General features: G+C 43.2%; 1 protein-coding gene across 3 annotated transcripts in view; it reads right to left on the bottom strand.

Moving 5' to 3' along the window:
- Positions 1–14,155, bottom strand: part of wfdc1 (WAP four-disulfide core domain 1) — a 39,886-nt gene that overhangs the window by 11,781 nt on the left and 13,950 nt on the right. For all 3 annotated transcript variants that reach the window (XM_033035782.1, XM_033035783.1, XM_033035781.1), the window contains 2 exons: positions 4,185–4,380; positions 1,534–1,617 (listed from right to left, as the gene is read on the bottom strand). In XM_033035782.1, coding sequence (XP_032891673.1) covers positions 1,534–1,617; positions 4,185–4,380 — 280 coding nt within the window. The remainder of the gene's footprint in view (positions 1–1,533; positions 1,618–4,184; positions 4,381–14,155) is intronic.

Below are 14,155 nucleotides of genomic sequence, written 5' to 3'. Positions count from 1 at the left end.
TCGCTTTGATACTATCCCTGATTTCCCTTGTTATCCACGGATGCACTACCTTCCCTGATTTATTCTTTTGCCAAACTGGGATGAACAATTTTTGTAGTTCATCCATGCAGTCTTTAAATGTCTTCCATTGCATATCCACCGTCAACCCTTTTAGAATTAATTGCCAGTCAATCTTGGCCAATTCACGTCTCATACCCTCAAAGTTACCTTTCTTTAAGTTCAGAACCATTGTTTCTGAATTAACAATGTCACTCTCCATCCTAATGAAGAACTCAACCATATTATGGTCACTCTTGCCCAAGGGGCCACGCACAACAAGACTGCTAACTAACCCTTCCTCATTACTCAATACCCAGTCTAAAATAGCCTGCTCTCTCGTTGGTTCCTCTACATGTTGATTTAGATAACTATCCCGCATACATTCCAAGAAATCCTCTTCCTCAGCACCCCAGCCAATTTGATTCACCCAATCTATATGTAGATTGAAGTCACCCATTATAACTGTTTTGCCTTTGTCGCACGCATTTCTAATTTCCTGTTTGACACCATCTCCAACTTCACTACTACTGTTAGGTGGCCTGTACACAACACCCACCAGCGTTTTCTGCCCCTTAGTGTTTCGCAGCTCTACCCATACCGATTCCACATCCTCCAAACTAATGTCCTTCCTTTCCAGTTATTTTTTGCCAGGACTTTCAAATGGGGAGTTGAATCAACCTCACCGGAGCCACTCTTAATTCATGCAGAAAATAGCCCATTTAAGATTTGCAGAAATATATCACTGCACTTTTCCTATAAGAAACATGTAACCAATCTGGGCGGCACGGTGGCGCGCTGGTAGCATTGCTGCCTCACAACACCAGAGACCCAGGTTCGAACCTGATTTTGGTGCTGTCTTTGCAGAGTTTGTAAGCTCGTCCTGTGACCATGTGGGTTTTCTTTGCGTGTTCTGGTTTCCTTCCACATTCCAAAGAAGCGCAGGGTTGTAGGTTAATTGGCCCCTAGTGTATCGGATATGAAAGCGGGCAACATAGAACTAGTGTAGGGGTGGTCGATGGTTGGCATGGACCTGGTGGACAGAAAGGTCTGTTTCTATGCTGTATCTCTAAACTAAACATAATACATGTTTTCAAGTGTATTTTAGCATAAATTACTAATTTGGTCAGGTGTTCAAGTGAGAAAATGATTTCCAAAAATTGTACAATGACTAAATTTCTTCTTGTTTAAACTTTTTTTCTCAATTTTCACATGTTGTATGATATATATATTTCTCTCAACTTTATACAGCCGAGGAATGAAATGTTTTTTTTGTGATCCTGTGCCAATAATAAAATCTAGTAGTAGTAAAGTCTGAAGAAGGGTTCCGTCATCCATCCTTCTTCTCCAGAGATGCTGCCTGACCCGTTGAGTTACTCTTGCACTTTGTGTTTAACTTAAGTAGTAAAATAATTAACTATATGTAGTCTCTATCTCAGCATATACCGTCTCTTGTTACATATATTAAAATCAATGATGATAGCGAAGAAACAACACCTTGAAGCACCTCTTCTGGTCCATCAAGTAGCCATCCATTGCCCCCAAGCCACCTGGGTTTTGGTTGCACCAACCAATCTAGAACTGAAACGCAGCATTATTTAACAAACTTTCCAAATGACAAATCCAGATGACACAGCATTTTCTAGATACAATATATAGTAATTAAAAAACCCTTTTAGTTGTTGAGGAACTGTTGCTGATTTTCCATCCCACAGCCTTCTGGACTTAATATTGAATTCTACAACTTTAGGTAACGTGATTTCTTTGCCTGTTTTTAGTCCATCTGTGATTAGCTCAGCCTGTTCATTGCATTTCCAAACACTTTTTTTCTTTTGGTTGCTCTGAGGTGGAAGACATGCTGAGCCCCACCTGCTGTACACTGGCGTGAGGCTGAGGCTCAGTCGTTATATTAATTTAAAACAGAAATTGAAAAATTCCTAGAGATCGAGGGAAATGGTGCTGAGGTAGAAGCTAATGGCCCGTGATATTGATGAAGGACATAGCAGCCTCGAATGGCCCAATTGTCTACCCCTCCTATTCTATAATGTCTTACATTAACTTATCATGTATTTTTGTGCAATATAATCAATCTTGGTACTCTCATTGTTTTAGCTGTCTCAATGTTCATGGGATCCTTTACATGCATTATTTGTGTCTATTATTCTTCCTCCAACAGATTGTGTGGGTATGAGAAAAAGCATGTGTGTTTGTATGTGTATATGAGAAAGTATAATGTGTATGTGTATGGGAATGTATATGTGCATATGTATGTGTCAAAGTGAGAGAGAAAGAGAGAGAGACCGAGACAGAGAGAGGGAGTATGTGTGTGTGTGTGTAGGAATACATTTTTTTAATCCAATATGCACCTTTTTTGAATTAGTAGAAACATAGTTCAGCAAATCCCTCCAATTGTTTGGTTTACCAGCAAAACCACAGGGTATATTCTATCATCTCAAATCTGGGCCCCACTTTAAAAGTTGAAGATGCTTTTGTAAATCTTCATCAAAATTTGAAAAATATAAACAAAATTCTGAGCTGCTGCAAGACTCTTGTTCATGCATGAAAGTACACATTTTGCATTACATTTCTACTATTCTTTAAGTTGAATGGATTATGCATCGTATTCCGCATCTGTCACATGAGAATAATGAGAATGCTTTTAGTTCATTAATTAAAGATTTGTTTTAGTGTTCCACAGCTTGGCTTAATTTTGGGGTGTGAGGACAAGCAAACAAAGTGAAAATTTGGAGGCAAATCAGTCTCATACCTTGAAAATCAAAAAATCTTTGGTAGAACTAGGAGGGAAATCAAGTGAATGCTGTAGAGGTGGTTTAGGGATGGATATAGGGCAAGGTAAATGCCTCTCATTGGCTGCAACCCGGGTTGCCATGGAAATAGGTTGTCGAGATCGCCCACCAATCAATTGGTTAATGGGGGCTTTCAGGTTGAAGACTTTGCATCAGAACTGGGCATGGCGAAAAATGATCTTTATCTCACTTTCTCACTAATCTGCATTCCTGTGGAATTTTTCACTGTTACCGCACGGTGGGGCAGCGGTAGAGTTTCTGCCTTTCAGCGCCAGAGACCCAGGCACGATCCTGGCTACAGGCACAGTCTGTACGAAGCTTGTACGTTCTCCCTGTGACCACGTGGGTTTTCTCCGAGTGCACCAGTTTCCTCCCACACTTCATGGGGTGACCACTGGTCGGCATGGACCCACTGGGCCTGTTTCAATGCTGTGTTTCTAAATCTAAAGTTGGAGAAAAACTTTAATGTTTCATCTTAGTTCTACTCTAATCCATCTGCTAGAGGATTCTCCCTGTTAAATATTGATGCTGGAAGGCAGCAATTCTACCGCTGCACCAGTGTTCCGCCACGTGTCCCCATCAACTGTATGACCTGCACAACTTATCTCCACAGCAATAATCTTGGCTTAACCTTGTCAGAGATATTCCCTTAGTTCTAACCATCTGTCCACCACCTTCTCTGCAAAGCGAAACAAACTAATTTTTCGTCATGCCCAGTTCTGATGCTAAGTCTTCAACCTGAAATGTTAACTGTTAAGCATTTTTTGTTTTTACTTCAAAATCACGTCTTGTTGCCTGATCCACATACAACTTGCGGTGGAGGGGGGGGGGGGGGGGGGGGGGAAGGACGTTCTTTTAGGAAGGAGATGAGAAGAAATTTATTTAGCCAGAGGGTAGTGAATCGGTGAAATTCTTTGCCGCAGAAGTCTGTGGAGGCTACGTCAGTGGATATTTTTAAGGCAGAGATAGATAGATTCTTGATTAACACAGGTGTCAGAGGTTATGGGGTGAAGGCAGGAGAATGGGGTTAGGAAGGATAGAACAGCCATGATTGAATGACGGAGTAGACTTGATGGGCCGAATGGCCTAATTCTACTCCTATTTCTTATTACTTATGACTTAATGAATGAAAGTACAGCAAAAAAGTTGACCCTCCTGTCCACTGAGTCCAGGCCGACATTTTTGTTGATCTCCACCATGGATCGCAGGCAAGGAAATTGACAATATATAAAGATTAAGATATATTATATCGGCCAGCTATCATTGTGATTTAGTCAACATTTTGCACTATATTTCATTAATAATATAACAAAGGACATCTGGACTCATGGTTAAATATACCTGGTGGTGGTTGCACTGATTCCAAACAAGCGTAAATGCAACCATTGTAGCAGCAGCGCTTGTGCCTTTCACACTTAGAGTCCGACCTGCAACTGGTAACTTCGCAAGCTCTGTCCGGCAATGCCTGTGGGGGAGGCGGGCACCGATCGTTCTTCTGGTACTGTGACGAATGCGAAATCAACTGATACTCATAGTCCTGCAGAAGTGAATTTTAACAAAGACACAGATAATGTTAATTATTCAGTCACAGAATCATACAGCGTGAAAACAGGCCCTTTGGCCCAATTTACCCACACCGACCAACATGTCCCATCGACACTACTCCCACCTGCTTTTGGCCCATATCCCTCTAAACCTGTCCTACCCATGTACCTGTCTAAATGTTTTTTGAACATTGTGATAGTACCTGCCCAAGCTACCTCCTCCGGCAGCTCGTTCCATACACCCACCACACTTTGTGTGAAAAGTTACTCCTCAGGTTCCTATTAAATTTCCCTCCCCCCTCACCTTAAAGTTTAATGTGACAATGAACCATATTAGCCAATTCAGAAGGAATTCTGGAGACACAAGGAACTGCAGATTTAGCTTAGCTTAGTTTAGACATACAGCATGGAAACAGGCCCTTCGGCCCACGGAGTCCATGCTGACCAGCGATCCCCATACATTTCCTTCCACATCCCAAAGTCGAGCGGGTTTGTAGGTTAACTGGTCTCTGTAAATTGCCCCTTGTGTGTAGGGAGTGATTGAGAAAGTGAATGATAATATAGATCTAGTGTAAACGGTTAATCAATGGTTGGCGTAGACTATGTGGGCTGAAGGGGCTGTTGCCATTCTGTATCCCTAAACTAAACTAAACCTACTCTCAAAGTAAAATTACCTTTTTTTAAACTCAACTTTTCCTGGTTCTAATGACTGATCCTTGACCTGTAATGTTAACTCTGTTTCTGTTTGCGCAGATGCTGCCTGACTTGCTGAGTGTTTCCTGCACTTTCTGTTTTTTTTAATTTCAGATTTCTAGCACCCGTAGTTTTTATTTCATTTTTTATTTTCAGGTTTATTGAACTTTTCTTTTGCATTTGCAATACAGAGCAGTTTCAGGGTGGCACAGCAGTAGAGTTTCTGCCTTACAGTGCCAGAGACCCGGTTAGCATCCTGACTAAGAATGCTGACTGTACAGTTTGTACATTCTCCCTGTGACTGCGTGAGTTTTCTCCGGGTGCTCTGGTTTCGTCCCGTACTCCAAAGACGTGCTGGTTCGTAGGTTAATTGGCTTCGGTAGAAAAAATTGTACAATTGTCCTTAATGAGAGCAGCAGTTTTAGGGTGGCATGGTAGACCAGCCATAGAGCTACTGCCTTACAGCTCCAGGGAGCTGGGTTCGATCCTGACTACAGGTGCTTGTCTGTACGGACTATGTGCTTTCTCCCAGTGACCTGCGTGAGTGTTCTACGAGATCTTTGGTTTTGTCCTACATTCCAAAGACGTACAGGTTTATATGTTAATTGGCTTGATATAAATGTAAACGACTGTCCTTACTGGATGTAGGGTAGTGTTAATGTGCGGGAATGGCTAGTCGATGCGGACCCGGTGGGCCAAAGGGCCTGTTTCTGTTCTGTATCTGTAAACTAATACTAAATTTGTAGCATAGTACAAGTGTCCGGGGATTGCTGGTCTATGCAGACTCGGTAGGCTGAAGGGTCTCTTTCTGTGCTGTATCTCTAAAGTCTCAAACCAATGATAGCTAGCTGTGGTGGCGAGAAACACCACTATTGCTGCACTATCACGTTTGTAGGCAGCAGGTCTGTCTTTCTCTGATCAGCATTCTCAACTGCTTTCAGTTAACGTGCTGTGCCTGATTTGGTCCGTGATTTATGCAAATCGGGTTCCTCGTTTCTTTCGAACCCTTCCTAATACTAGTTGTGGGAAACTATGTCTGCAGCTGCTTCACGTCAGTTTTCTCAGGTGCTGAGCAGCCAAGCCTGTAACTCTCAAGGATGTTGCTCACTGCTGCCCCTAGTCCTTTTTAGACCAAATTATAAGAATGCTTCTGCTGGTTTTGTGTTAAGCCATTGATAACACCCCACCACCTCAGTGGTAACACCTGCTCTTCCCCCCCCAAAACGGATCAAACATTGCCTGCCCACCCTCTTCTGTAGTCATGCAGCAGACAAACAGGCCCTTTGGCCCAACTTGTCCACGCCGACCAAGGTGCCCCATCTCCGCCAGTCCCAGCTGCCTGTGTTTGGCCCATATCCCACTAAAATCTTTCCGATCCATGTACCTGTCCAGATGTCTTTTAAATGTTCTTATTGTACCTGCCTCTACTACTTTCTCTGATAACTTGTTGCATATATGTAGGAAGGAACAGCGGATGCTGGTTTAAACCGAAGATAGACACAAAAAGCTGGAGTAACTCAGCAGTTCAGGCAGCAACTCTGGAGAAAAGGAATAGGTGACGTTTTCGTTTGAGATGAAGGGTCACAACCCGAATTGCTACCTATTCCTTTTCTCAAGAGATGCTGCTTGACCCGCTGAGTTACTCCAGCTTTAAGTGTCTAGCTCATTCCATATACTCACCACTATCTATGTGGAAAAAGTTGCCTCTCAGCTTTCTTTTAAATCTTTCCCCTCTCATCTAAAACCCATGACCTCTGGTTTTGATTACCCTACTCTGAGTAAAATACTCTTTGTGCATTCACTCCAACTATTCCCCTCAAGATGAATTTCAGTTGTTCGATTTAGATTTCATCAAACTAGGACACAGTAGCTTTTAAAACAGTGTTTCCACATTGACAGGTGGACTAACAGCAAAGGGATAGACTGAAATAAATAGAAAAAGGAGACTCAACAAGTGTTATATGTTGGAGGGAGAGAGAGAAAACGGGGAAAACGGGGAATTACAGACCAGTTAGTCTAACGTCGGTAGTGGGGAAACTGCTAGAATCAGTTATTAAAGATGGGATAGCAGCACATTTGGAAAGTGGTGAAATCATTGGACAAAGTCAGCATGGATTTATGAAAGGTAAATCATGTCTGACGAATCTTATAGAATTTTTCGAGGATGTAACTAGTAGAGTGGATAAGGGAGAACCAGTGGATGTGTTATATCTGGACTTTCAGAAGGCTTTCGACAAGGTCCCACATAAGAGATTAGTATACAAACTTAAAGCATACGGTATTGGGGGTTCAGTATTGATGTGGATAGAGAACTGGCTGGCAGACAGGAAGCAAAGAATAGGAGTAAACGGGTCCTTTTCACAATGGCAGGCAGTGACTAGTGGGGTACCACAAGGCTCAGTTCTGGGACCCCAGCTATTTACGATATATATTAATGATTTGGACGAGGGAATTGAATGCAACATCTCCAAGTTTGCGGATGACACGAAGCTGGGGGGCAGTGTTAGCTGTGAGGAGGATGCTAGGAGGCTGCAAGGTGACTTGGATAGGCTGGGTGAGTGGGCAAATGCATGGCAGATGCAGTATAATGTGGATAAATGTGAGGTTATCCACTTTGGTGGCAAACAGGAAAGTAGATTATTATCTGAATGGTGGCCGATTAGGAAAGGGGGAGATGCAACGAGATCTGGGTGTCATGGTACACCAGTCATTAAAAGTAGGCATGCAGGTGCAGCAGGCAGTGAAGAAGGCGAATGGTATGTTAGCATTCATAGCAAAAGGATTTGAGTATAGGAGCAGGGAGGTTCTACTGCAGTTGTACAGGGTCTTGGTGAGACCACACCTGGAATATTGCGTACAGTTTTGGTCTCCTAATCTGAGGAAAGACATTCTTGCCATAGAGGGAGTACAGAGAAGGTTCACCAGACTGATTCCTGGGATGTCAGGACTTTCATATGAAGAAAGACTGGATAGACTCGGTTTGTACTCGCTAGAATTTAGAAGATTGAGGGGGGATCTTATAGAAACTTACAAAATTCTTAAGGGGTTGGACAGGCTAGATGCAGGAAGATTGTTCCCGATGTTGGGGAAGTCCAGAACAAGGTGTCGCAGTTTAAGGATAAAGGGGAAATCTTTTAGGACCGAGATGAGGAAAACTTTTTTCACACAGAGAGTGATGAATCTGTGGAATTCTCTCCCGCAGAAGGTAGTTGAGGCCAGTTCATTGGCTATATTTAAGAGGGAGTTAGATGTGGCCCTTGTGGCTAAAGGGATCAGGGGGTATGGAGAGAAGGCAGGTACAGGATACTGAGTTGGATGATCAGTCATGATCATATTGAATGGCGGTGCAGGCTCGAAGGGCCGAATGGCCTACTCCTGCACCTATTTTCTATGTTTCTATGTTAGGATGGATGTGGTGGAGGACTGCATGATGCTGCCACCCTGTGGACAGAAACAGGATTGCTTCCTGTTCTTGTCAGTTATGGTCAGAGAAACATTGAAAAGAGGTCTATCCAGCTCTGCTCCATAATTCAAATAGGATAATGGTCGATCAATAAGTTCAGAATCCTGTTCTAGTCTTTATCCCATATACCTTGGTCATCTCAAGCAATTGATCTACACCTCCTTCTTTAATACATTTAATGATGTGGCCTCCACTGCCTTCAATAGTGGAAGAAGTCCACAGATTCCCCTGGGTGAAGACATTTCTCCTGATCTTGTTACCGAAGGGCACACTTCATATCTGTGTTCTGCACCTCCCAGTTATTAAGAACATCCTCGCTGTATCTAGTCTGTCTAGTTCTGCTTGAATTTTACAGATTTCATTGAGATTTCCTTGCAATATTCTAAACCCTGGTGAATATAGTCATACGACATAGAACCAGGCCCTTGCCCATGCCAGCCAAGATCCCCTACTACACTAGTCCCACCTGCCCACATTTTGCCCATGTCCCTCTGGCTTACGTATCCCAGTCTCTCCTCATTTGTCGGTCCTATTCTCCCAGGAATCAGTCCAAACATTTGCATAACTCCCTCCATAGCAAGAGTTACTTCACTCAGAAAAAGAGACCAAACCTGTAAATAAAACTCCTAGCAGGTCACTACCAAGTCCCAAAGTGCTGCAGGAAGATATCCTTGTCCCTGTATTCAAATCCTCCTGTAATAAATAGAACAGTGCAACATAGAAACTTGCCCTTCGGCCCAACACGTCTGCACCAACCAAGGTGTCAATCTAAACTAATCCCATCTGTAAACTTATATTTGTCATTTCCATTTTGGGCAAAATATTCTTTCCCAACATTTGTATTCAATCGCCTTCTTCACCACAGTTTATCGAACATGCTACCTGTCGGGAAGCATGCACCTGTACTGTATTGTCATCCAAATTGTTAATGTAGATAACAAACAACAGTGGACCCAGCACCGACCCCTGCAATACATCACTGGCCAAAGACCTTCAGTTAGATAAAACCCCCTCCAATACTACTCTTTTTGATTTCTTTCTCAAAGGCAATTTTACACCTAGTTGGCCAGCACACCTTGGATTCCATGTGTCGAACCATCCAGTAAAGCCTAGCATGTGGAACATTGTTAACGTCCTTGCCAAAGTCCATACAATGTCCACCAGCCTTCCCTCATTAATATTTTTGAGACCTCTTCAAAAAACTATCAGGTTTGTGAAACATTATTTCCCAAGCATAAAGCTATGCAGGCTATTCTTAATCAATCTATACCTATCCAATGCTGTATTCCTGTCCCTAAAAATCCTCTCAAACTACTTTCCCATCACTGATGTCAGGCTCTTTGGCCTATAGTTCCCTGGTTTGTTCTTGCTGCCCTTCGTAACCTAGAGAATGATATAAAGGAGAGCTACTATATAAGGTACTGCTGAATCTTCATTGGTCTTAACATTTCAGATAACTAAGGTCAGAAGCACAATTTTGATCGTGGTGTGGAGGAGTTGGTGTAGTGGTTATGGAGGGAGCCTATTAAGTCTAAGCCATGACATTTGTTAAGGAACATTTTGCTCTACTCGCAGAGTATATGGCTAGCCTAAACAAACATGAAGAAAAGTAAGCATGAAGAAGGACCCCGATACAAAACATCATCTGCCTGACCCCCTGAGTTCCTCCAGAAGTTTATTTTGTTTGGTAAAGGAACACAGTTTACTGAGAAAGTAGAGGCCATTGGTGTGCTTTCAACATTTAAAAATTCCAAAACTTCAACAGAAAACAGTTCGAAGGAATGACAAAATGAATCACTCGTAAGCAGGGTGGCTGTTGTGTCGAGGTAAGTATTTGTACATGTGACAATAAACTCAACTTGAGGTATATTATAGAAAGGCTACAATATAAAGAACTCTTGTGTCTTCTTCTTGGGCGATTAAAAAGTAAAGATATTGATGGCTTTGAACTGGTGACTTCCTTGGTTCTCAACAAGAAGTTTTGTGGTCTGGCCCTACTTCCTTTGAAGGTTTATGGATATAAAAAAAAGGTTACATTTATCAGAGCCAAGTGAGGCGCCACAGGAAGGAACAGAGGAAGCTGAATGCTTCAGTGACAATGGTTATAACATTGCGTTTGGAGACGGGATGAATGAGACCAGCATGCTATAGTACCTCAGGACTTCCTCAATTAGAGTCCCAGAGCTAAGCACAATACTGTGGGGAAACATCAAAGAGAAGCTTTTATTTTATCACTGAGATATTTGGTAAATGTAGACTCGACTGTGAACGACTATGCATATGATTTAAAGTGATGTTTTAAGTCCATTTCCATTAAGTGTGAAATGCAGGTTTCCAAATTGTCACAGTGCCCTGACTCGGAAACATATTGTTATTCCTTCACCCTGTCTAAATCCTGGAACTTTACATCCAACAACATTTACTGGACGATGGCTATGGTTCTAGAAGTTGCCTTGTCTCCACCTTCTCAAGGGCAATTATGAATGGGCAATAAATTGGGACTTGCCAAGAAATGGAAAAAAAACTGAGGATGTTAGAAATTACAAATAAAACAGGAAACGCTGGAGTTTTTCCTGCTAAACTTTTCCAGTATTTTCTAGCTTTGCCACTGCTTCCCTTGCTCCCATGAATGCATGAAACCAGTCCTTGAATTTTGCTCGGCTGTTATTTTAAGATTGCACTAATTGTTATTCCTGTTATCATGTATCTGTACACTGTGGATGGCTCGATTGTAATCATGCATTTCCACTGACTGCTTAAAGTCAAAAGTCAAGAGAGTTTTGTCATATGTCGCAGATAGAAAAATGTAATTCTTACTTGTTGTAGCACAACAGAATATATAAACACTGTAAACAATACAAGCGTGAAAATAAAGTTCAGTGTGTGTCCACACACTCACAAGTACACACACACACATATATATATATGTGTGTACTTGTGAGTGTGTGTACACACACTGAACTTTATTTTCACGCTTATATTATTTACAGTGTTTACACTGCATATATACACACACACACACGTACACACAAAAAACAAACGATATTAGTGCAATAATAATAATAATAATAATAATCATAATAGTCTATTGTAGTTCAGTGCTTATTTGAGGCGTACTATTTAATAGCCTGCCTGCTTTGTATTGTATTGTATTGTATTCAAATTTATTGTCATTGTCTCAGTTAGAGACAACGAAATGAATTTCCCTTACAGGCAGTATCATAAAAATAAAAATAATAAATAATAAATAATAATAAATAATAAAACATATTAAAAATAAAATAGAATTTTAAAAAAAGCACAAACACTGAAAGTCCACGACACAACATAACACAGTGGCACCAAGGTGAGGAAGGCACCATAGTCCAGCCAGCCTACCCTCCGATCTTCCCAGATGTTCACTCGTGGTCGAGGCCTTCCTAGCACCCACAGTCGCCGCCCCGGATGGCCCTCACGCCGGGCCGGTGGAACGCCGACGCCGAACCCAGACGGTGAACATCCTCCTCCTCAGTGGCCCGGACCTCCTGATCAGCCGCCTACCGCAGCCGGAGTCCGCAGCTCCCGAGTCCGCAGCGGCCGAGCCGGGCGGAGTCGCAGGACCCCGCGCTGTCCATCAGCGCCGCCCGCGTTGGGAGCTCCGCAAACCGCAGCTCCATGATGTCGGTGCCGCAGGTCCAGCACTCCGGGCTCCAGACGGCGATCCCCGGTAAGGCATCGCCAGCCTCGCGATGTTACAGCGCTGTCCCGCCGCTGCTGGAGCTCTGGCCGATCCTGGCAGGAAAGGCCACGCCAATCCAGTAGGTAGGCCGCTGGGGGGGGAGGGGCGAGGACGCGACTCGAATAATAGTCGCGTCTTCACCAGGAAGCGGCTGAAGGACGGTATCCCCCGCACCGTACCCTCTTCCCCCACATCAAAACACAAAAAAAACACAAAAAAACAATCTTTTACATAACTAAATAAACAAAAAAACAAAAAGATCCCCGGCTGTAGGTGGAGGCTGCTGGCACCAGCGCCACTGGAAGTACAACACGGCTGTGGGGAAGGAGCTGTTCCTGAACCTGGTTGTCACAGTTTTCAGGCTCCTGTACCTTCTTCCCGATGGCAGGGGTGAAATGAATGCGTGGCTAAGATGGTGTGGGTCTCTGATGATGCTGGCTGCCTTTAAATCCCTTCAATGGTGGGGAGGTCAGAACCGATGATGGACTGGGCAGTGTTCAGAACTTTTTGCAGTCTTTTTCACTCCCGGGCGTTCAAGTTGCCGAACCAGGCCACGATACAACCTATCAATATGCTTTCTACTATACACCTGTAGAAGTTCAAGAGAATCCTCTCTGACATACCGAATCTCCGTAATCTTCTCAGGAAGAGGACCCACAATCCTGTTTATATCAACGGGACGATGGTGGAGGTAGAAGCGTTGGTGTGCTTTATTTATAATTGCATCAGTGTGCTGGGTCCAGGAAAGATCTTTGGAAATATGCACGCCCAGGAATTTGAAGTTTTTGATTGTCTCCACCATGTTGATATAAACAGGATTGTGGGTCCTCATTCTTCCTCTCCCAAAGTCCACAATAAGTTCATTGGTTTTACTGATATTGAGAGCCAGGTTATTGTGCTGGCACCCCTTGGTCAATCGGTCGATCTCACTTCTGTACTCTGACTCATCACCATCTGTAATTCATCCAACAGCGGTGGTATCATCGGCGAACTTGAAGATGGAGTTCGTACTGTGTCCGGCTGCAGCACGCAGCCTTGAGGTGCTCCCGTACTGATTGATAATGAGGAAGAAGTATTTCTGTCAATTTGAACAGACTGTGGTCTGTGGATGAGGAAGTCGAGGATTCAATTGCAGAGGGATATGCAGAGACCCAGTTCTGTGAGCTTGGTAACCAGCTTTTTATATATATGAAAAAATGTATTCTATTATTAAAAAACAATATTTACAAAACAAAACAGGACCTATCACCATAATACAAGACAAACAAATGTACCAAATAAACTACTATACAACTATGTTACAATCCTTAGCGAGGATGCATTCAACCCCCCGCGGAGCCCAGCGGTCCCGAAAATCCCCCAGGGCGCCCGTGGACAGCGCATAGTCCCTCTCTAACACCACCCGGGCACAGACGTAGCCCTGGAAAAGGGGCAGGCAGCCCTCTTCTGCCTAGCGCTGTGACTTGCGGATTGCCAGCTTGGCCAGGCCCAGGAGCTATCCATCCTCGGCCCTACCCTCTTCCCTACGCACAGGATGTCCAAAGATGAGGATGGTGGGTGAAGTCAGAAGGCAGGGAGCAGCTCCTTCAGATAGTGGAACATGGGCTGCAACCTCACACACTCCATATACATATGATAGACAGACTCTTCCAGCGCAAAAGTGGCAGGCGGCTGGCGAGTCAGTGAACCATGAGAGAAACAGGTTGCAGGGGACACCTCGGTGCAGTTGGTAACCAGTATTTTATAATCGAAAATATTTATTCAAATATTAAAATAGTATTTACAATACAATAAAACAAAACACTACCATAATACAAGACGAACAAATATGCTAAGCAACTGCTAAACAACTATATTGCAATCCTTGTCCAGGATACATTCAACCCCCCTCGGT

The sequence above is a fragment of the Amblyraja radiata genome, chromosome 17 (genome assembly GCF_010909765.2).
Source record: "Amblyraja radiata isolate CabotCenter1 chromosome 17, sAmbRad1.1.pri, whole genome shotgun sequence".
In the NCBI taxonomy this organism is placed as follows: Eukaryota; Metazoa; Chordata; class Chondrichthyes; order Rajiformes; family Rajidae; genus Amblyraja; species Amblyraja radiata.
Note: the sequence above shows the minus strand (reverse complement) of the source record. Positions and strands in the feature narration are given on the sequence as shown.